Consider the following 24885-nt stretch of genomic DNA (forward strand, 5'->3'; position numbering starts at 1 on the left):
GTCACTCTTCAAGCAAAGATCAGGCATACTCACTGCCCAGGGTAAAAGAGATTTCATAACCGTGGGATTCCTTCTCCTATAACACAGTGCTTGGTATCCTTTGGTCTTTGCATCTCAGGAAACAGAGTCAGAAAATGCTGAAACTCTGTTATGGTTGCTTTACTAACATTTGCTTTAGATCCATGAGTATCAGGTCTTCTGCCAATATCCATGAAACTTGCAGGCTTACTATAGGCTGGCAGATATGATAAAATCTCAGATCCTTTACAGCTCTTCACAAATGTGTCAATATCTATGGCGCGGGGTGCAGAGGTTAGATTCAAAGGCACAGGAGTCTTTTCTTTATAAGATAAGAAATAAATCAAGTGATACAAGTTGTACTGAGATCCATGGGCTAATTGAGAGAGAAGTTATTTCTACTTAATAGAACATTAGGAAAAGCAATGGTCTCAGGAAATGCCCAGGTTTTAGTTAGGAAAGTGTTTGAAAACTGAGGTGAAGTTGTATTGAGGAGTGTTCAGTATAGATTTATGATAATGGAAGGAGTTGGTAGTTGAACAAGGGAGAAGAGGGCGTATGAGGATAATGGCTTGGCAAATGAAGGATCATCAGAGAGGTTTTTCCAGTGGTCAGTAAAACTGGAATGCAATGCCTGAAATACTTATTCCTGAGAATGTTCTAGAGGAAGTGAGCACAGGAGCTTAGAAAGATTCACACGAGTATTAGAAACGATACTCAAGGGTAAACTCTCAGTTGTAGCACTGGTAAGATAAAAACATTGACCTTTATCTTGGTAATTATTACCAGCTATGGATTTGCAGACACTGGAGGTGCCACAATGCTCCTCTCAACATCTAGCCATACAGAGAATATAAGTAGTTTCTCTTTTGTGATGATGCCCTTTTTAAATGAAGAATCCATCTTAAGGAGGCTGTATGATTTGCCTTTAGTCACAAATACAATGCACGCAGAGGTAGAAATGTAGCCCAGGTTTGTGTCACACCAGTTTGCATGTTTCTAACTCTCACAATGGTTGGGTTGTGACCATAGGAGAAATCAACAAGCCACCTCATTAGTTTCAAATGGTAAGGTTTTGAAGGACTTTTCACCCATTAGCCCATATTTGTGACATGTGTTTTAAAATAGTCTGGATTTCAAGACTTTCTGTCCACGGTACTGTTTTATGGAGGGTGCCACTCCAACACCACCTACTTTATTTCCCTGCCATTGTAACATGAATGTGGCTAATTGCTTGTCACATAAACCATCAAGTGTGTTCTGACAAGTAATCTGTCAAGTCAACCTTGTAGTTAGTAGCTGGTTAAAATTTTTTCCTAGGAACACACCTCTGATCCCAGCTACTATAGGTAGAAGGATCATGTTCACAGCTAGCCCTGGCAAAGTTACTACAAGACCTCATCTGAAAAACAAACTAAACAGGATAAAGGCCTGGGGGTGAGGTTCAAACAGTAGGGCCCTTGCCTAGGAAATGTGGGTTTTAGAGTTCAAGTCTTAATACTGACAAAACAAAAATTTCCTTGTTAAGTTTGCTATTCTATTTTTCTTGACATAGTTAGGGGATAACATTCCTAAGAATCTCAGAGACTATAAAACCTCTGAGTTGAGAAGAATATAGACTATTTCTCCTCATTAAGAATATTGTTAGGGCTCAATATGAAGAAATATGTCTGTTTTATTTGGAGTGATCATGACTAAATGGTCACAAGTCCATGGGAAGAGGTATGTGAACGTATTTATTTTGAATATAAAATAAATCTTGACTTCAAAAAAGCTACTAGAACTTTTTCTGTATCACCTTTATTTAGATAAATTAATTGAAAAAGCAAAAGCAGTGAAAAGTAGTCATTGGCCATGTAAAAAGTCAGTTCATGGATAAGGTCTCAAATGCCAGAGGTCAGTGTGCACCTGTTTTCTCTCCATCTTTAATCTGGTCACCTGAGTTGAACTCTCCATCTCAGCTAGTGACTGTCCAGGGTGATGGATTGTAGACTTTTTCTCTCTTTTTACAGATGCTACTTGTTCATTATTCTTTTCCCTCTTTTTAAGCATTGATTCATTCTCTCAAGCTTCATTAAACACATATTTACTGCATGTCTGTGATATTCCAAGTCCTGATTCGGGTTCTGGACATATGGCAGTGTTTAAGACCCAGACCTGCTTCTGGGAAATTCATTGTACATGTATGTGTATTTTTCTTTGCTATTTGTTGTTACAGTCACTGGAATTGGATATAAGTGAAAATGGAGCTAAATCATGGCTTTTTACTTTTTGAAAAAGAACCGTAAGCTTTTATCAAACACATGATCATAGACGTTATCTCAGATTCTGCAAGGAGATGAATTCCCTTATGCCTTCTCTTTGCATCTCAAAGAATAAAGGGGCACAGAGTTCGTGAGATGCATTCATCCCCTCTCCACAACGTGCTCTCCTTGCTTCCAGAAAGCAACTTTAGAAAATGGGAGGTAGATGACCCTGTCCATACGTGTCATCAACAAACATGTGTGTTCCTTAATAAACTGCATATCAGGCAGAATTATTCAGAGATACATGTAAGATGTGTAATGCTTCAACAGAAGCATTACAGTTTGAAAGGAGACGATATGAAAAGATGTATTTGTGTCTCTGTCCCCTATCTCCAGCAAAGCATCTAGCCTATACAGGTGTCCCTTAAATGCTGCTAACTTCATCACTCCTGCCTCCCTACTTATTCTCCCTTTTCTTTCTAATGTTTTTGATCTTTTACTTCATTTTCTTCTCCCTCCTTCTGCCCCTCCTCTTCTTTTGGCTTCTCTTTCTCATCCTACTCCTTTATCCATCTCTTGTCTTTCTTACATTTTTATTTTCATTAGCATAATGTGATCTTTCAACCAAACACAAAAGCAGAATGAACAGTGTAATGAGTCACCATATACCTGTCCATCACTTTGTCTTTACAGACGTCCTCTTATTTATTTCCTCATATCACAAACACATTTTTACTCAGTAGTAATCAATTAAAAGTAAATGTATAAATATGATTTTATTTTTAAATACTCCAGAATGGCATCTCTTACAGATAAGTGCTCTTAAAAATCCATAGGACACACACGTATGCACAAATGCACACACAAAAGAGTAGTTCATTTTTAGCATCAACTAGCCAGTCTCTCGTCTCTCAAATGTCTTCTTACAGGTTGTACTTGTCACATCACTCTCCAAACACAATCCATCTACCATACTTTTTATACAAAAAAAGTATGTACTTATTTCTTAAGTAATCTAAACATGTTACATTCTTATTTCCCGATACTTATTAACTGAAGAAAGGAGATTCTTACTGTTTCTATAGAATGTCACATTTGAGGTTTTCACCTTGACGTACATGTCCTCTATATTCTGTATTTCCTGCAGTCAGTGGACCCAGGGCTTGATTAGGCTCAGATTCCTCACTCCTTCCTTCCTTTCTCCCTTCCTCCCTCTCCCTCCCTGCCTCCCATCTTGCTCTTCTCCTCTTCCTCTTCCTCCTCCTCCTCCTTCACTCCTCTCTCTAACTGAATGTACACTGGGTGGTGCTATACAATTATTACTATATCACATTAAACAACATATAAAATCTGTTTTTAAATTTTGTGTGTCATTAGGAGGAGAGAAAGTGTTTATCTTTAGCAAGGTAAGTATTCTGGGGTAAAGAATCTAAGGTGACCTTTTCCTCTGCCCTCTGAAAATGTATGTTCTAGTGAAGTTTTTAATCATACTTGCACATGTACACATTATACAATGTTATTTTATGAATAAGAGCATATTAACATAGAGAACAAAAAAGAAGTAAACGGAGATGGTGGAGGTAGTCACATGGTGAAGATTAAGCTGTGGCACGTGTATTTTTAGCCTGATATGTTCACTATGAAGTTCACAACATGCTCTCAGCTCATGGTTTGAACCACCATTGATAAAGATTGCACAGTCTCTAACTGCATCCAGTGGCTCAGTGGCTTTTGTTTTTCAGTACTGGGGATGAAACTCAGGGTCTTCTATATGCTAGGCAAGCCCTGTACCCAGCCTCCTCGGTCTCTTTTCTTAACATAGTCATGTATATTCTGAATCCTTTGCAGAGACAGAGATTCAGAGAGGCAGAACCTCCTATTGAATGGGCTTGAGTTAAGAATAGGCATCTACGGGAAAGTTTTTCTTTACTTGGTCCTGCAATGAAGTCTTCAATGATTCTATACTTTACCTAAAGTGAGCATGCAAATAACCATATAAACAAATAAGTTGGTTTAAAGAAGCAGGGGAGAGGAGATCTATGTGAGAAATTGAAGCTGAGTCTATGTATGTCTCTAGGAAACCGTATGCTTGTTTAGTAGAAAGGTGTATTAAAATTTTCATGTTAATTTGAGTAGATAACCTTTGGTGAATTGGTTGTCATCCAACAACAGCGTGCACTGAACCAAAGAAAAAATTCTTGGTTGAGTCTCTGTTGACGTTTGAGATATGCAAACATTAGGGTTGAAGTAGTCTTTCCTTTTGTTCCTTGCTCTGTGTGCATTGTACCTAAATTATGCCTACTGCTCCCAAGTACATACATGAAAATGTGTGTTTATTTGCACTTATCTGGAAATAGGAAATGCAGTTGCTAAGAAAACAGTTTGAAGTGGAAAGAAACACAGTCCTCCACGGAGCATCCTCCATAGAAAATGGGCACAGTTGAGGTACTTTAGCTACAGTTTTCCCCCTTGCTGGAATTCTTTTTAAATCAGTAGTATCCTACCTATTGCCTCTACTACAGAATGTTAAGATGTTAATGGTTCAGTTGTAGTCAACCGTTGGTCATCTAAGTTAGAGGATCTAGTAGGTAAGTTGGATCTGTTGTTGGGTTCCGCTGATAACCTGCTGGCCGTTGTTCTGGGTGCTAACTTTTCCATCTAAGGAAAGTCAGGAAAGGATATGATAGTGGTTCTCAAACCATCCATTTCCTTGTCACCTTCAGTGAGCATAAGAGGGTGGAAAATAGAACATAATGGCTAACAGGAACTTGGAGATGACTTGTGACTCAGAACTGAGGCTGAAAATGAAAAGAATTAAGGAAAATCCCATGCTCATCAATTTTCTATGTATAGCTAGGGAATACACAAGTTGACTTATTGTTTATAATATACAAGGAAGTAACCAAGAGACAGGAAATAAATGGCAAAGGGAGAAAATGACTGTACCTATTCAAGAGGGTGTCGAGAGTGTAAAAAGTGAAATCACAAAAAGTGCTTCACACAGGACCTGGCCCACAGAAAGTCTGCAATAAACACATGGCACCATGGTGCTGTGACCCACTGAAAACCTGTCATTCCTTTTCAAACTTGATAAGCTCATTCAATTCTCACTCATCCTCACCTACAGATAAAGTCACAGCAACACTGCAGACTTTTTGACCCAAGGCAGACCTGTGACTTTTCTTCTAATGATAAATTTGTGCAAGGCTATGGAGTTTTACTCCAAACTCTTTAAATGTGGTCAGTGTAAAAGATAGCACTGAAGTAGATCTGCAAACATTGTGTCTTAGTTTGCCATTCATATTCATCTTCTAAAGAGGAAAAAATGCATGCCCACGAGGTTTCAGTCCACAGTTATTTATTTCTTTATTTTTAAGTTATGGAAGAGATTGCAGCATCATCTTAATAAGGCTTGCTGGGTAACTGTAGAATTTTGAGCACACTGCAACACTTCCTAACACTCCAGGACCTGTCTTCCCTGGCATACTTGCATCCTCCCTACCCAGAATCTAGCTATTTCATTGCAAACAGAATATGTCCTCTCTTTTGAAAGATGGCATAGTTTTCTCTTTATTAGAATATTTATCATTTGCAACAGATCCAAACATTAGTATTTCAGTTAATTATATACTACACTAACTCGAGACTTTAATCTCAGGAAATATTTATTTGAGGCTTTATATTCAGTAAAATAAATGTGCAGAACATGAGGTTGGAAAGTGGTATCAAGCACCTTCTCGGCATAGTGGGAAACACAAGCATCTTGCAAAAGCAGTTAGCACAAAGTGTGTGTAGCTTCAGAGAGGCCTTTCCAAAGCAGATAACTTCAACTAATACCTAGCAGTGAAATAAAAATGGCAATTGTTCATTCCCTTGCAAACATTATGGTAAGGTGAGCCAGAGGCTCAAGTTCTCTAAGCCTTTCCCGCATCTCTGTACTTCAGTGAGCAACAGCAACGTCTGTGATTGGTACCCATGCCTAACTCACTACCCGATCACTTTATGCTAATTTCCCCATTCAAGCAGTGTTGTTTATATTAATAATTTCATGTCTATAATTTCTTTTATTTCCATGTCCTTTTTCCTATTAATTTACATATGCCTCTTAACTAAGGCAGAGACTGAGAAAGCAATGTGTTAAATTGGGTCAGGACAGCAGGCCCTTCAAAACCAAGGCTCCCCAAAAGAATAAACGTTAGGGTTGGAGGGAGGTGACCCAATGTATATACATGTAAGTAAATGTAAAAATGATAAAATAAAAAATAATAAATCCAATCTGAAAAAAAAGAATAAACATCAGTGATTCCAATGGATTATATAGTGCAGATGACAATTTACCAACAAGAGACTAGAAGAGTGTGCATATTGAAATATGGAACTCTGGGTAAGAGTAACAATGGGACAGAAGATCAGGAGAAGTGAGCAGGTAAGAGAAGTGAAGCAAAATGCTCCAGAGTGTTTAGTCTGTTTCCTGGGAAACATAATAAAAAGAATGAAGTAAAAAAACATAAAGAAAGTAAAGAAGTAAGGAAATAAGAGCAAGCATCTCATCCAAACAGACAGATTGAAAGAATGAGCTGTTAACTGGGAACTAATTGAAAGTGCTTATCTTCTCTTCAACAAAATTAGAGATAAGGGCAGAACAGGTTCTGCCTGGAAGTGAGGCCTGGAAGTGAGGGGGGCAGGGGGGAGAAATGACCCAAACAATGTACGCACATGTGAATAAATGAATAATAAAATTTTTTTTAAAAAAGAAGAATTTGAAAAAAAAAATAAAAACTTCAAACTGTGCCGTTGAAAATACCTGGGGTGTGTGTGTGTGTGTGTGTGTGTGTGTGTGTTCTGTATGTAATATTGATCCTTTAGAATGTGTAAAGTGATACATGCATAAGGAGTAGTTGTTAAGTAAATCTGGAAAATATTGAGCGTCAGGCCTTAAGCATTGTCTAAACCATTTAGTTTGTTACAAATTAAAAAACCAAATGAATATTTTTTCAGACGTGGGTAACTGGTAGCTCAGATGTATTTTGTGGTCCTTACCATATAGTCTGTGGTCATGAGTATATCATGAATGACTACAAAATGAGCAGAATCATTTCAGGGTGCGTGAGGTAGGGTGGAGGTTTTGATGCAATTGACTCATCTTGTAATAGCAACAAGTAAGTGTCCCGGCAAACACTTTCCTTACCTCTTCCTGGCTGGAACTGTAATCATTGTATTCCTGCATCAGTGCTTAGGTAGAATGGCAGGATTGGGCAAACCAGGATCGATTCTGCAGGACTCAGGAGAGATAGCAATCCATATGTCTGTTCATGGCTGCCAATAATTAAACAGAATCAGATTTCACTTAGGAGACACTGGGGTGGCAGATGAGTGGCCAATGACTCTGAAGTTGGCAAATAATTGTGTCTGCCACACTAGGCATATAATATTAACTACTTTTTTGTCATTGTAAAATGAATTCTGATTTTCTTGATATAAGGCTACATCTTTCAAATTCTCCTATCTTAACAAATTTAACCCAAAAGTCTTCTCAGAGCCATTAATATGCTAATGAGCTGGTGACTCTCCAAGAGAGACATAAAGTCTGCAGTGTTTCTCAAATAATAAAATATTTCATTATTGAAAGCAGTCCAATTATTTTACAAAGCATTTTTCTGGGATGCAGTTTAGAAACTGCTCTCCTGAATTATTAGGATGAATTCATTTTATAGTATAAATTTTATAATGGTCATAATGCCTCCTATATTGTCTTTCCTAAGTAGTATAAATATAGAAGAAATTATATAGAGTATCATGTTAGAAAATTAATACCCCAAATAAATCACCTTATAAAATAAGTGAAGTGCTAATGTTAGAATAGAAAATACCATTTTATAGCCAAAAGATAATGTTAAGATCTAGTTGGGGCTAACTGTAAAATTCTTTTAAATTTGCTATATGTTTAAAAATTTTTAAACCTACATTGCACATGCAATGTAATGAAACAGGCACAAGAAAACAAAGAAAAATACACAAAGAAAATCAGTGGGGAGATATGTGATAAAGAAGATGGTATACCTAATAACCAAAGTAAATGAAATTTTGGCTGCCCCTTCAAAGAAACACTTGAAACCTAGATGAGAAAAATGTTTGAATATTATTTAAGAAATCAAAATTTGACTTAAGCAAATGAAAAGACAGGAAAACATTTTAATTAAGATTTCTGTCATTGATAAGTTTATTTATGAGCACAGCATGGATTCAATAAATGTATCATGAATCTGTTTGATTCCTAGATAATTGTTAACAAAGTTCATTTCAGGAAATAATCATAACCAAAAGACCTAAAAACATGAATAATTGTGGTGGCAGAGGTACCTATCTTTACTGTATACATAAATCTGTTATCAAGCCTTTGTAATTAGAGCTGTGGTGTTAGTGCATGACGGATTAGAAAAACAAGTTCTGATGACATAGAAGTAGACATAATTCAAGTGGAAATATAATATGTAATAAATAGAAACTCAAATTAGAGAAGATTACTATAATATATTACAAATATGATATATAAGAGTCATGTGTAGGATGGTTATATGGATGATAAAGTTTCAACTCATTCTCCAAACTACATACCAGAATCCATTGCAAGTGAATCAAATATTTAAGCCTAAAAATAACTACCATGCAAAACTGCAAGAAAACATGGTTAGAATCTGTTATTCTTTGAGTGGGGACATTGTTTCTAACCATGATTCAGAAGCCAGAAAGAAGAGAAAATAAATCATATTGGAGAAAATTGATATAGTAACATTTTATTTTGAATGAAATGCTTAAAGAAAGTGAAGAAAAATGGCAAACTGGGAAAAATATTTGCAGTTTAATTTCAATGAATTAACCTAATGAATAGACTTTTTTTTTCTTTTCATGGCACTAGAGTTCGAACTTGGCCTCACGCTTGCTAGGCACACTGCCACTTGAACCACTCCACCAGCACTAGATCTTTTTAAATAAAGAAAGAAGGAAGTGAATTTTTTTTATAGAAGTTGACTGGATTATGGACAATTTGCAGAAAAAGACACAGGCAGCATCTTTCCTCTTGCAAAGATGTTCAATTTCCCACATAAGAAAAATGCAAATAAAAGTGCAAGGTGGAGGAATTTCTCACAAATCTGATTGATGCAAAGTCAAGGGTGTACTCTGTTGGTGAGGTTGTGGGGAAATAAACATTCTTATCAATTGCAGCTAGGACAGCTAAATGGTACAACCCAGTTAGCATGGGAGTTTACCAATATAGGACAAAAATTCAGATGAATTTTCCCTTTAACAAAATAATTCCACATCACAGAATCTGTCCCCAAAATATGCAAAGATTTCTAAAGAGTGCACAAGCAGACTTTTCACTACACTAGCCTTTTAGATTATTTGTTGCATGTGGCTGGTATTCTGATAATATTATTTGTGTATTAAGGGATAAAACAAATGAATAATCATGACATTGTCACTAAAAACCAGCATTTTGCTGGATGTGGTAGGGCACATCTGTAATCCAGCACTCAGAAGGCTGAGGCAGGATCTCATGCTCAAGGCCAGTCTGGGCTACATAGTGAGACCCTGTCTCCAAAAAAACCCTAGCATTTTCATTTAAGGAGAAAGAAGGTGAGAGTTAAGATTAAGCAAAAACTCTACAGCCTCAAATTTGATTTGAAAGTAACCCTGAGTTCACAATAAATTTTATCTTATAAAAAATCTGCTCTTCCTCTCCATACACTGGAAATCCCTAGCCCCAATGACAAGCAGTGAGCCGAAGTGTGACTGGCAACTCAGTGGAACACCCTGTGCCTAATGTGCATTCTCGAAAGGAAACATACAAATATACGCAAATTTGGTAAATGTTTTATTTCTTCCATGGAGATTATACTTTGTAGTAAAATATTAAATGTTCTAAAAAAAAAAAAAGTCTTTCGTTAAAGAAGCCTAAAAATTGTTTTCAATACAGTGGGTGTGAAGAGCCCTTTGTAAATATACAGGGGCAGGGTTTGAGGTTGTGGAATTCCTACAGTTTCTTTACTACTCAAATGTACCCTAGTAAACAATTTGAGACATGTATCCAGGGAAGTAAAATCAATCTGTGGCCAGTTATTCTTCAAGAGGGGCAAGAAGCCCAAAGAGAACCCAAAGGTATCATGTACTTAACAAGCGTGTAATTAGATTCAAGGGTTGTGTGGTATCTACTGTATGTGTGATCTTATGTTCAATGTGGGAGAGATAGGGGAAATAAGAGAAAAAAGTCATCTGGGACACCTACTGATAGTATCATTCACATTATACTAGAAGTTCAAAATATATTATGAAACTCTATGACTGAGGGGCTAAGCGTAGGAACCTTTGGGATTGTATTGAGTCATGATGGAGAACGACATCCTAGCAAAGCAAAACAAAGCGCACAAGCAAAGACAAAGACAGGTGAGTAGAAACAATAGTCATCCATGTTTGGAAGAAAAAAAAAAGATAGGGAAAGGATGAGGTATGGTCAATGCACTGAGAACAATGTGGCACTGGGGTCTGAAAACCTGAGCTGTCATCATTGCTCTACCTGTAAATGACCTGGGAAGGTGATTTACCCTCAATAAGGCTCAGCTTCCCCATGAGCAGAATGGGAATAAATACCTAAGTCACAAAAAGTGGGTGAAAATTTAAAAAATAAAACTATGTAATGTTTTTCAAAAGAGTGTGAGCACTTAGTGTAAGTGGTTATCATCGCAAAGCAGATGGGGACCAAATGATGACTGCCGATCGTTGTCAGGGAAAGAGATCTGGATCTTATTTTGTAGGCAGTGGAGAGCCATTGAGGGGCTCTGAGTATGGGGACAGGTGATTAGCTTTGTGGCTTGCACAGAGGAAGGACTGGCTGAAAGGAGATATCTGATGCTGCATTCTGGTAAAGGAGAGGAAGTGATTAATAGTGCATTAGTGGGGTGTTCAAAACCCTCAGTGTTTCAGAGATAGAATTGATAGGGCCTTGCTAGTCATTAAAACTATATATGTGAGAGTGGAGGGTGAGAGGAAGAAAGAATAGGAAATGACCCCAGGGTTTCTCACCTGAGCAACTGAGTCTCCAGTAACATCAACAATGGAGACAAGCAACACAGTAGGTAGAGGATGTACTTACAAGGTAACAAGTGCAGATGTGATACAGTGTGCTTCCTGTCATTTTCCTATTGGCCTTTCTAAAACATGTACACTTTGAACATTTGAATGTGGCAACTCAGCATCTGAACCCAGAATCCCCTGGTTCTGTGGGACCACTATGTTTTTTATAGCACGCTGGCTTATTCAAAAGCTGTCATGGTGGTAATTGAAGTACTGTTTCTAAAGCATATCTAATAAATAAGAATGGTTAGCATGATGTGGTCCAATGTAAAATACTGAAAACTGTTAAACAACCCAAGATGGTAGCCACATCTGTCTATGTGGCTGATCTTACAATACTTCTCAAAGCTTTGGGGTTTTTTTTTATGCGTCATTGAAAGTGATGCAAATTTAGACCTTCTACTCAACACCAATCTGTGCATGTGTGTCTTGTTTCAATGTGCAGGGCAGGAGAGAATTGGGAAAGATTCCAACTATGAGCAGGAGGGGAAAGTTCAGTTCGTGATCGATGCAGTCTATGCAATGGCACACGCTCTTCATCACATGAACAAGGACCTGTGTGCTGACCACCGAGGTGTCTGCCCAGAGATGGAACAAGCTGGGGGCAAGAAGCTGTTGAAGTATATCCGCAACGTGAACTTCAATGGTGAGTCTCCAAGCACCCTTGCTTTGGGGAACCCCCAGTGGTTGGCTTTCTGTGTTTCATAACTTAAATAGTTGCATTGTTACTGACTCATCTTTCTTTTGAGGCAGAGTCTCAATATCTAGCCTAGTATGGCCTCAAACTCATGATCCTCCAGCCTCTGGTTCTATTATTGGCTCTTCAGTATGGTTAAAACCTGCTAAATTATATAATTATAATGAATTACAATTAAATTTCATAATATCAATTATGTAATCTGAAATGATTGAACAATGCTAGAATAAATGAGGAAATGAAGGTGAATGAATGCATGTTTAGGAGCTGAAGTTCGTTTTATTTTTGTTGAACTAGAGATGTTCTTGCACAAAGCTAAGCTCTTCCATGGGGAATGTACGTGAGGGAGGGAGGAGAGAAGAGGAAGGGGAAGGGACAGCTGCTCTAGGTATCAAAGTTAATCAGCTCATAACTCAGGTTATGAGCTCATTTTTTAAAGTGTAACATTACTATATATTAATAGGTTACCTGAAAGAGGTGAATAGAGATAGGTGGAGAAAAATGGGTAAATAATATAAAAGGTATAAGAGGAAATACCAATTCTTGAATAATACCTTTTAATATATTCTTTAAAAATTTTATTAGCATATCATAGTTGAAAGGGGGATACTTGTGATATTTACATATGTATTTACAGTATATCTTAGATTTACCCCCTCCATCATTCTCCCTCTTCCCTTCTCTCCTCCTTCTTAGAACAATTTTAACAGATTTCATTCTCCTATTTTCATATTTGGATACAAAATATATCCACCATATTCTCCCTCATTCCCCCTTTCCTTGTGCCCACCCACCTCCCACTGGTACCCATCCATAGAAAAGACCTATTTATCCCTCCTCCCTTTCATTTTTTTGAAAGTGTATACTGATAGCCCAAGGGGGTTTCACCTTGGTACTTAGGCCTGTGTATATTCTGCTTTAACCAAATTAACCCACTCCCCCTGTTATTCACTCACTGTTCGTCACCATGCCCCTCTACCTCTTAACAACTTACAGTACAAGGCATTACATTATATTCATGGTTAGATGGGTCGTTTCAGTATTTTTCATTCTTTAACATTTTTTTATGTCTTACACCTCCTAGTTTCCTCAGACAGACTCACTAATACAACTTTGTTCTCTCTCCCACTATATATATATAATATATAATCATAAGCATATAATTATATTATATATAATGTATATCTGATTATATATTATATATATGTGATTATATATAATATATATATGATTATATATAATATATATTATATTTAACTCAGAGGTCTAGCTTCCTAGCTTCCACAGTCTTGACTCTTACCACACCTTAATATTTCACACAGCAAAAACTAAGCACATCATTTAAATAAGCCTGAAAATACAAGTAACACAAAACTCAATAAAATTGGTAACAAAAATGTCCAACTATAATACAAATGATTAACTTAACCACACTGTAAGGGATGAAGAAGAAAATGTGAATGCAAGAAATGTGAGGAAAGTCAGGCACTGGTGGCTCAAGCTTGTAATCCTAGCTGCTTAGGAGGCAGAGATCAGGAGGATCACGGTTCGAGGACAGCCTGGGCAAATAGTTCATAAGACCCTATCTTGAGAAACCCTTCACAAAAAAAGGCTGTTAGAGTGGCTGGAGGTGGAGTCCTTGAGTTCAAGCCCCAGTACCACCAAAAAATAAAAAAGAAGAAATTTGAGGAAATAGTATCTGACTATATAGGGCTGGAGGCACAAGTAACTATTTATAGATATTGTACAGTAGCTAGTGAAATTTGTGGATGTTTTTCACAGTTTAGATACTAATCTACATATGAGAAAATAATTAAATATATTGTGAATGATGAGTCTGGTTTCTCATTGTCAGAGAAAGGAATTGCTAATGAGAGGTGAGGAAAAGCTACAAGGAGCACTGTATATTGTATTAGAATCAAAGATATCAGCATGAATTCATGTACATGAAAACAGGTAAATATAGAAATAAATGTACGTGTGGTTATTTGTGTGTATGCATCTACACCACCTAGGTCTACCACCTGAGAGGACCAGGAGCAATGGTACCTCAGAAGAAATAAGTATGTCTAGCACTCAGTTGTTATTTAGAAATCCCTAACTCTTCTCTGTTCAGAAGCATGGAATTTCCACTCACCCAGCAGAGGGACTGCAAGTGCACTACATCCCTGTCCTCTACTCTCTGCTGCCCACCTACTCAAGTAGCCCCCTCTCTCTTGCCTTGGTACACCTGCACTCTGGCCCCAACACCTTATGGAAATCTCTGTGGATGCCCACCTCCCCTTTAAATCCTTTTTTCTGTTCTCTCTATTCCTTTGATTTTTTTTAAAGATAAAGTTCATTGAACACAATGCTTCTTCTTCCCTTTTGAGAAGTTCAGAAATGCTGTTTAAAAGGAGTTCTCGGGGGTGGAGGGGGGCGGCGGGAATGGGAAATAATAAGCTGGTTGCACCATAGAATCTATCCAGAAGGTCAAAGCCACACAATATTGGGATTACAAGCCATCACTTAGATAGAGTATTCAGCTCTTCTGCCTTAATTTTTTTTTTAACATGAACTTTAATGAGAATGGAAAGGGCATGACAAGAATCATTTCTCTCACAAAGACTGTAAGGTAGGGAGCAAGATTAGGTGATGGGTCCCATTCTGATGAATATTTAGCTGGTGTACATGAGATCTTTGGAGCCCCAAGCTTCCAATACTCTTTTTCTCTCCTCTCAAAGACTATGAAATCTCAAGTCATATTATTTAATGAATAGAAGTCATAGAATTTATAGCTGAGTACAACATGGATCCTAGTATCCAATGTGAAAGCAAAGAAAGGTGAGCAACTGAATATTAATGTCTCACTGCACAGTGACAGAATTCATATTTCTTGCTAAGAACACGTGAAGCCCAGATTTCCTTTCTTTTCCTTACAGATTTGGAAGATTTGTCAAAAGCAGAAAGCGAGTGTTAAAAACTTTATGTTGTTATAAATGTTACTTTTGTTGTTTGTTTCTTTTGTCCAAATACTGTGAAGACCTCTTTGTTGTGATGAAGTGGTGCTTTTTTAGTTCATGAGGACAGTGGCTCAGTAACACACAGAAGAAACAAATTGAATTGGTGATTTTGGCCACATGCAGATTCAGCCATTGACTCTATTGATAGGCCTAAAGTGGATTCTTGCCTGCTATTTGGAAAATACAAAGTCTTTCTAGCAATTGACAAATTTTAACTAGAAACCAGTTGGAAAAGACATGAGACTGGCTAATTGAAGGCATGTTTTCTTTCTGGTCTTGAAATATCAATAAATAAAACATTGATAAAATAAAAACTACTAAAAGTCATCACCATCTATTGAGCCTTTATCATACAAAAGACACAGAGCTGCATACATTATATATTTTATTACATTTAATCCTCACTCTAACCCTATGAGAAAGGTATTTTAAGTTGACAGGTGGTAGAATGTGATTGGGTAACTTGTAAACCTGGAATTCAAGCCCATTCTAGAGAATTCTAACCAGTTGCTAAGCATTATTCTACTTTCATTACGTGAATGATGGTGACAAATGACTTCTCTCTGGACCTCAGTATGTTTCTTCAACTGTAAAACTAAGAAATTTGTGTTCCCCAGCTCCATATTAGTTTTCTACTACCAAAAATATTCCCCACATGCTTAATGGCTTAAACAACACAAATGCATTAACTTACAGTTCTGTAGTCTGTAAATCCAACACAGGTATCATGTGCTCTTGTTAAGATAAAGACAGGTTTGGTTCTTTCTGGGGACTCTGAGGGAGAATCCATTTTCCTGCCTTTCTGGCTCTTGGAAGCCACCTTAGCTCATACCAGACCTCCTATCCCTCCAACTTCTTGATTTCATCATCACATTCCCTCCTTGCCCCTCTGGCTCCTCCTGCATTCCTCTTGTGTGGACTGTTGTGACTACATTGGCCTACCCATATCATATCATTAACTTAATGACACCAGGAAAGACCCTTGATCCGTAGATGGGTCACACAAGTTCTGGGGATTAAGAGACATGGTTAGACCATTTTTCAGCCTATTATAAGCTCTGTTCTTTGCTCCTTTTTAATATTTAGTAGTGTCTAAAAGTCCTGCAAACAGGTACTATAAGATGGTACACTATTGCTTAGCCATTGTTCTGTCCTGTCTCTAACATTGAGCCCTTACTTCCTGAAATGTCATGTTTAGCATGAAGTTGAACTTCATGTCCCTCTTATGACCCAATTGGGCTGTTCTTCTTTGTTTGTCTGTTTGCTTTGTGTATCATTTTTGTTTTGCCAGGCCAATGAATGCATCAGTGTTTGGGGCTCCCTTTCCCAGGTACTAGTCATACGTGATCTGTTGGATACCTGTTTAAAATCAAGCTCATTATCCACCTTCCTTTACTGTCATGGTTGGAGTCTGAAATATCTCCCACAGGCTCATGTGTTAAGCTCTTGGTTCCCAGGTGCTATTGCTATTTTGGGAGGTTCTGAAACTTTGTGAAGTGGGGCATAGCTGGAAGTAGTAGGTCACTAGTAGTGGACTCTTGAGGGTATCCGGTCCCTGGTCCCTTGCTGTCTCTTGCTCTGCTTCCTTTCTATCAGGAAGTGAACATCTCTTCTCTGCCACATGTTCCTGCTGCCATGATGATCTACCCAAGCTCATGGGGCCAGTTGATCTGGATCCTTACTTTAACTTCCTTCTTGAGGTGACTAATCATTTGTGTGGGGCCGCTCTCAGCATCACATCCTAGGCTTTGGCTCACAGGTCCCTCCTCTCTCTTGCTCTTTACTCACTGGTTGGTCACTTATGTCCCAGATGCTCCCCAGCCCTGCTTCCCATTGGCTCTGCTGTGAGGCCTGTTGCCCAATTATCTCTGGTATCTGGAAATAATAAACTTAACCTTTGCAACATTTCAGTCTGAGTCCCTTACTATACCACACCTGTTTACCAAGTCTAACTCACAAACCTAACAGCAAACCTTAGCCCATACTTTATATTTTCTTTCATCCATGTCATTAGTAGATATTCTTGTCTAGAATTTCACAGAATCTCTGCCACTGTTAGTGTCTTAAATTTGTAATGATCAATTATCAAAAGTGTTTTTTTGTTCATTGTTTAAGATTCATTCAATTTATTCAATTTCTTTGCCAAAAAAAAATAGAACGAATTGTTCTTAGTGATTCTGTTCCAGCTGGTAAATGATCTATAAGTTTACTTGAAAAGGGCAGGAAATAGAGCACTATTTGAGGGAAGGGATATTGACCAAGTATTAACCTATAGACAGGTGTCAGTCACATACCATGAGGCCAGTGGTATTTATCTCCAAGGAATGGTAGAAGAAGGAACACTCAGTTACTGTTTTGTTGTTCCTTTGTAACTGTTACTGAATCTAACCAAAATTGATGTTCTTTGTATATGTTTTGCCAGTTGTTCTATGTTAAGGGTCTTTTACCCATCTAATCTACACACACACAGACACATACACACACATACACACACACTTTTAAATATATATATATGTACACACACATATATATATACTTATATATACACATACTCCATAAATGCACTAGTCTTTTAAATTCACTTTAATCTCTAATTCTGCCCAAATGGTTGTACCTTAAGACAGACATTTTAGGAAGACCCTTTAGAGGGAAGGGGATGGTTGAGAAAAAAATCATGTTAACTGAGCATCTTCCAGACACACTGCTAAGCATTTTACACTGGTTACAATATAAAGTAAATTAGAAATAATCAGCAAAAATATTTTAAATGCAATCAGTAGATAAATACATATTTAACAACTTTTTACATATTTGCTTGGTTATTTTTAATTACATACCCTTTCTGAAAATTAATTTATTTTTGAAACTGTTCCTTACTAAACACAAATTTAGTGTTAGACAGGAACTAAAATAATAAAACCATCATCACAATCATAGTCATCCTCATCAGCAGTATTATATTAAAATTTAATGTCATCTCTGAAAAATAATCGTTTTTGTTCCTCAGAAGGGGAACATTTTTGAAATACAATTTTAAGAAATACTGAGAAATAGAACTTTTCGAAGGACGAGAAAGGCTGTCTTCTATGACCAGTGTTCACGGATTCAGTAATGACCTGCCTGTGCATTGCAGGGACCATTTTGGGGGAATCTTTTAAGCAATGGGGTCTCTCCTATGATGGCTAATCTTGATTATCAACTGATTAGAGTGAGAGGTACCTAGAAGATTAGGAAAGAACACTTTGGGGTGTGACTGTGAGATGTTTCCAGTGAGGAATAACTAAGTGGGGAAGACCCACCCTGAATGTAGTTGGCACCATCCCAAGGTTGGGGGCCAGGATGGAATAAAAAAGAAAAGCCTACTAGTGTAATCTTTCTCTCTGTCTCTCTCTCTCTCTCTCTGTCTCTCTCTCTCCTCCTCCTCTCCTTTCTCTCCCATACCTTTCTACTGTGATGTTCAGCCTTAGCACAAACCCAGAAATATGGAACTATCCTACCATAGACTAAAACCTCTGAAACTGTGAGCCAAAATAAGTCCTTCCTCTGAAGTTGTTTATGTCAGGTGTTTTGTCCTGGTGACTAACTACCTTGTCACTTCACAGGTCTCCAGATAGCCACAGCATAAGAGATGGAAAGAATCTTGCTTAACTCTAAAACTTGTCCTTTTCTTGTCTTATTTAGGTAGTGCTGGCACTCCAGTAATGTTCAACAAGAATGGGGATGCACCTGGGCGTTACGACATCTTTCAGTACCAGACAACAAACACCACCAACCCTGGTTATCGCTTGATTGGGCAGTGGACAGATGAACTTCAACTTAATGTGAGTTCTGCTTGTTCCTCTTCTTCCTTGTTCAATGAGTGAAGTGACTTTTAATCTGCTCCATTAGATTACTGTTTCTCATTTGTGGGAATACACAAGTAAGCATGTAACTTCTTAAGCACACCTGGTTAATAATGATATAGCAGTGATGATGATGATAGAATATGTGATTGAGTTTTGTGCATTATATTAATAATCTATGCCCGTTATCACATTTAATATAAGGCTCATATTGCTTAACAAACAAGTTACCAGCTAAAACACTTTTGTAAGATCCCTTGTTAATCAGACTTCTTTTTCTCCTGTTTCTCCTTCTTTCCTTCCTTCCATTTTGGATAATTATAGCATTAGTCATTTCAATAACCTCTCTTTGTGTAAAATGTGACCTTGAGTGAACAACCACTTCACTGCAGAACATTTTGTCATCATCCATCAGTTGATGTTGGGCAGAGAGAGAATTCTCTCTTATTTGCTCTTATTCAGTCTTTTTTGTCCTATCTAGGACTTGAATGGATTGCATGAGACCCATCCATATTAAGGGAAGGTAATCTGCTTTACCCAGTCCTCTGATTCAAATGTAAATCTCATCTAGAAACACTCTCATAGGTAGATCCACAATAATATTTGGCTAAATAGCTGAGCACTTTTTGGTCCAGTTAAGTTGATACATAAAGCTAACCACTATAGTAACTATCCCACAAAATTCTTCCTACATTTCTTCCAAAGCTGGCAATTATGTCATTAGCCTTGATCAGTCTATTCTGTAGCAGACACTCTGGGAATTACTGAGAGCAAGGCTCTTCAATAGTGCAAAACAAAATCAATTAACATCTTCGGGCAAGAAGTGGGCCGTGCGTTTTGCGATTTCTAGAGAGAGAAGATTGCTTCTACAGGAAGTAGTGAAACCTCCACAGGCCAGTTCTCTCATTTGCATATCACCCTGGCCTGGCTTTGCTCATGGTTCAGTTCTCCCTCTCCTGAGTTCCACCATCCAACTAACTGACCCCAAGACTGAGTCCAAAGGTCTGTGGTCTGCTATCTAAGAATGGATGAAGCCAAATAGCAAGTGCCAGCTACCCTGAGATGAATACTAAGAGCCAAAGGCAAAAGAAGAAGCTAAAACTGTCCTGAATCCAAGACACACTAAACTTGTATGCCAAAAGAGAAAATAAAAGCAAAACAAATATAAAACTCTAAAGGTAAATCCAAGGTGTAGTGATCAAAAGCACAATTTTGGATATATTGGTGCAATCCCAATCCTCAGGAGACTGAGGCAGGAGGATCATAGACTGGAGGCCAGCATGGGCCACAATAGTGAGACTCTGTCTCAAAAAGAATTTTTTAAAGAGCAGAATGAAAGCAGTATAGCCTGGCTGGCTGCCATACCCACAGTGTGCTTTATCTGGTATCACTGAAGGATCAGTGATGACTAAAAAGTACAGGGTCAAGGTCATTGTATGTGCAAAGTCAGATATAAAACCAAGGATGCATTAGTTTTTTCCATCTTAAGCTTTGGCACCAATGTTAAAAGAGGTTAGCCTGTGAGCCTTGGTAAACTGAGTTTGAGTCATGTTGGATGGAGATAGAAGGAAGAGAAGGTAAGTACAGTACCTACAGGACACCTCAGCCCTCACCTGCAGACTCAGAGTCATGGCTCAGGTATCCTGGCTGATGGTTGGTATCCTGTGCTGTACCTTTCTCTTTTTACCAATGTTGTTCCTTTTGCTATAATTATATTCAGTTTAAAAACCTGTGAGAGTAGAATTCGGGCAAACATTGCCTTGTAGGTTTGTTTTCTTCTCATCAGCGGAACAAAGCAAAGCATTTCAAGTAACAAATGCACTTCTCCTCATTTCCAGAGACTCAGGGGTACTTTTTCAATTCCCAGTTACATCTTCTCTAGCAAATGAAATTTTCAGGAGAGCTTTCTCTTAGGTCAGTAATTGCAAATGAGTTTCTGAGCCAAGAAAGTTTTAGGTTCTCAGAATCCCAGTGCTGTACACAAAACCTCTCTGCTTTTCTGGATGTGTTCTTCTAGGATGAGGGTGCCTAGCAGTGTACCACTGGTTTGAATGTCTCTCACGTATCCTTACAGCCAGCATTGGAGCTCTGAGCCCTAAAAACTCTGTGACCTGAGAGATGACTGCATGGCCTGGTGCCAGGATATTTCTGCATAAACAAAAAACTTCTGCAGAAGGGAATTAGAACTAGCAATAGCGTGTACTCGACCACTTGTAACTCCTTAAGAAATAACCAGGACTTAACTTCTGAGGTTGCTATTCTACTATCAAGCAATTACATGATACATTTTTCCTGAGGGGAAGAAGGGACAAGTCAACAAACGTGCCTTGCTCATCAGAGATGTGTTGGGTAATTTAATGGCCTATGGAGATGCTAGGGGAATGTCCTTGCATTTTGAATTCATAGACTACAGTAAGGGATCTCCATTGGCTTAGGGAAAACTACCAAAAAGATGCTTTAGAATGAATAATGCAGCACTGTTTAAAAATTATGGTAGGGGAACATATCAGAATAAAAAGAAATGGAATGCAGATGCTTTTAAAATACCAACATACATATTATAAACTGTCAATGTTATGTGTGTGAGACATCATCATAAATTCATCTGGAGTTAGTAGAAAATTCAGATATGCCCCAGATATTAATCATCCCAATAACTAAAGCCCTCTAAAGTAGCAAAATGTTAATTAAAGTTATTTTTTAAATAAAGGGGCTATTCTTAAAGGGCAGCTTCCTCCCTCTGAGAACAAAGTATCCAAGTTTCCTGTTTTATCCCATGCTTTGCCCTAGATGGTCCCCAAATGCAGGGATGGCAAATGATACAGTCTAAAGCAATCAGTGTGGCCATGCTGATGAGAACAGGTACTCAGACAAGTCTGTGCAATTGGTATGAACCACTGGATGGCTACTGACCCATCTGGGACAGCGACACACTCTTCTTGGAAGTGAGTACATGATTGGAACCACAGGGAGTTGTTTTGAGGCCACAATATAAAAGTTCCAGTGAAGAGAAGTCAAACCTTGGAAAGAGAAGCTAGGTCATATTATCTGAACCCTGGGAAACTATTTACTGAGAGTCATCTCTAATGTTCTCTGAACTCTTTATTTATCAATAAAATAAAATAATTTACATAAGACACTACAGTCTCAACCAACATAGTAATCAAACTGAAAATATAAAATTGACTTTTGTATTATTATGCCCAGAATTTTATATTTTACTAAACTATGATGATTAAAAATTAATTTCAAAAGTTGTCATTTTGTTAAATATTGAATCTTCCACACTGGTTGAAATTTTGACTGTCACAGACATTGAAAGACATAAGAACAGTTGATTGCCCAAATCAGTGTTTAATAAAATTGTACAGCCCCAAATCAATACTTACTTATACCTGCCTGTAAAACTACTAATCACTCTATTGTTTCATAATTACAACAGTAAAAGTGTTTTAAAAGTCTAGTCATATTCATGATTCAAAATATAATGACAGAGATATGGAGAACTAGCCATAATCATAGGAATGCTGGCAAAAAGAAAGATATGTACGTTGTCAAAATCAAGTATTTCTTCAGCTTCAAGTTGAAGGCTTCTTTTATGAAATCACCTTGTTGTCTATCATAATTAATAGCTCTTTTCTTATAATTTATAGCTTTACTGTGTGTAATTAGGCCTTTGAAGATGAGCTGATTAAATGTTTCTGAATCTCATTTCTAGCTGTAACCAGGATTACAATTGTACCTGTTTCATATAGTTATTGTTTGAATTAAATATGTATGGTGTATTTAAAACAGTACCTGGTGCATAATAGACTTTCAACAATTATTAGTCACAACAGTAACAACAATAATAATTTCTCATCCTACTTTATCACTTGATTTGTAAGTGCTCAAAACATTAATTTATTATGCTAGATGGATTATTTTTCTTTATACCTCAGCATTTAACGTAAGGATTAGAATATGGAAATAACTTGTTAAATATTCAATGGAAGAATAGATGAACAAACAGCTGAATGATATAAATTATTTAATGGCAGAGGGTGTGTCATTTTTGACTTGGCATTTCCAGTGCATGTTGGGTGGATGGATGCAAAGATGCAGCCATAATTTGACCGCAGTCAACGATTCTGTATGGCTCAGTTAAATCATTTATGAATTTGATTTACCAAAAAGCTTCCTCAGGTCTTCTTTAAGCAGTCTGTAAGTTTCATCAAATTGTAAAGTAGGCCATTTTGGCTTTTGAATGGTAAGTCAGGTCAAAAGTAAAGGAGGAAAAGGGAGAAAATAATTGGTCTTAGTTTTGTTCCAATTGATTTTTATTTTTAGAAACTTATCAGTGGCTATTTAAGAGCATGAAGTAGAATTGCTGCTCTTCGGGGATCAAGTGGAGGAGTTGTTGGGTACTTTTGCTTTCGTTAAAGTAAAGTAATAATCACACAATTACAGCTGGTTGCATCTGCTACCTTCCTCTCTACCGCTTAATGCTACCTTAGAGGAAAAGTCAAAACAGGAAAGGAATGAGGGTCAGATAGACCTGGTCTCTAAGCATGGCTCTGCACAGTTACTGGCTCTTTGAACATGGACAAGGAAGGTCTCTCTGAAAAGATGGAATTTAACCTGATGCCAGTGACGAGAGTTACTTCCATTTGTCAGCATCTCTGAATCTGAACTTTTATATAGGACATTTACAAATCCAAAATTCTACCTACTGCTTTTCTATTTGTCAGCCAACCCAAGAAGAAAAAGTCTCAAACTGAAAGTAGCAGATATGTTTAGACAGTTAAAGACTTCCATTACATTGAAAATCAGGAATTTCTACATGAAATTATTTTTGCTTCTCTTCTCTTGGAAAAATCAAATGTAGCAATAACATCCTCTTACTCCCATGCAGCAAAAGCTAACTAGATCAAAGTAGCAACTTCTCACTTTAGATAATGTGTGAGCTCTATACTTACCACAGGCCCTACCCCTCCCTAGTGCCTGATACCCAGCTAAGTTACTCACTTAAACATAGTCCTCCTGACTCTCAAAGGCAGTCTATTTCATTCACCTAAACTAGACTTAGAGTAGATTCTAATTTGATTCCACTAACTTGGTTTGAGCATGTGCTTGACTTTTTTTTATAGTCACAGGAAATTGGTTTCTACAAATCAACAGTAATATATCAATAGAGTTAATGACCCATAAGTATGTAATAATACTTTCCATAAAGGGTCAATAAATGCAGCCTGCAAGGGTGGGATGACTTAAGAGAGCCAATGTTTTATTTGGGAACATGTATTTGTACACATTCATGCATTTTCAACATATTCTATTGGAAATGAAAGAAACAGAGGCTTCCCCCTGTTTTATAAGCATCTCTTCAAATGATCAGTGGTGTATAGCTGTGTTCACTCTACAAGTATCTGAGAGATTAATTGTATTTATAATTATCAATATGGTTCCACAAACATGTACATTAGAAAAGCCTGACTCCTAAACTCATGTTTGCATTGTAGACATTCGAGCAAATCACTTCATATATATTAATATACTCTATGTTCTGTGGGGAAGTTGTTGAATTCCATTACTATTTGCATTTTAAATTCAGGCAAAATATATATCAGAAAAGAAATAAGATGGATGATCTGGAGAACTCAACTATTCTAACAGGGATTCCTACCAGTTATTACCAATCCAGAATTATGAAATGAGTTTATGTACCATCTGCCTAACATTTCCCCCCCTGCCTGGGGAAGCCAAAAATTTTGGAATAACCTGATCATGTTAGCAGTGAAATGTGGTAATCACATTTCAAACAACTGGGAAGTAGTCTTACTAAGTGGGACTATCAAAAGGCCCTATTTTGAGTCCTGCCTTTGCTACTAGTTGCTTAAGGAAATCATTTAACATCCCTGTGCTAGTAATCTTTCAATTACTGTAGAAAAATAGCTGAGATAATCAGC

General features: G+C 37.4%; 1 protein-coding gene across 8 annotated transcripts in view; it reads left to right on the plus strand.

Annotated features, from left to right (window-relative positions):
- Grm7 (glutamate metabotropic receptor 7) overlaps positions 1–24885 on the plus strand; it is a 797981-nt gene that overhangs the window by 523061 nt on the left and 250035 nt on the right. For all 8 annotated transcript variants that reach the window (XR_012436366.1, XR_012436367.1, XM_074044288.1 and 5 more), the window contains 2 exons: positions 11842–12042; positions 18777–18916. Coding sequence is in view for 6 of the 8 variants with exons in the window: in XM_074044288.1 (XP_073900389.1) it covers positions 11842–12042; positions 18777–18916 (341 nt within the window). In the remaining 2 variants the exon portion in view is untranslated. The remainder of the gene's footprint in view (positions 1–11841; positions 12043–18776; positions 18917–24885) is intronic.

This window comes from Castor canadensis, chromosome 10 (genome assembly GCF_047511655.1).
Source record: "Castor canadensis chromosome 10, mCasCan1.hap1v2, whole genome shotgun sequence".
NCBI classification, from domain to species: Eukaryota; Metazoa; Chordata; class Mammalia; order Rodentia; family Castoridae; genus Castor; species Castor canadensis.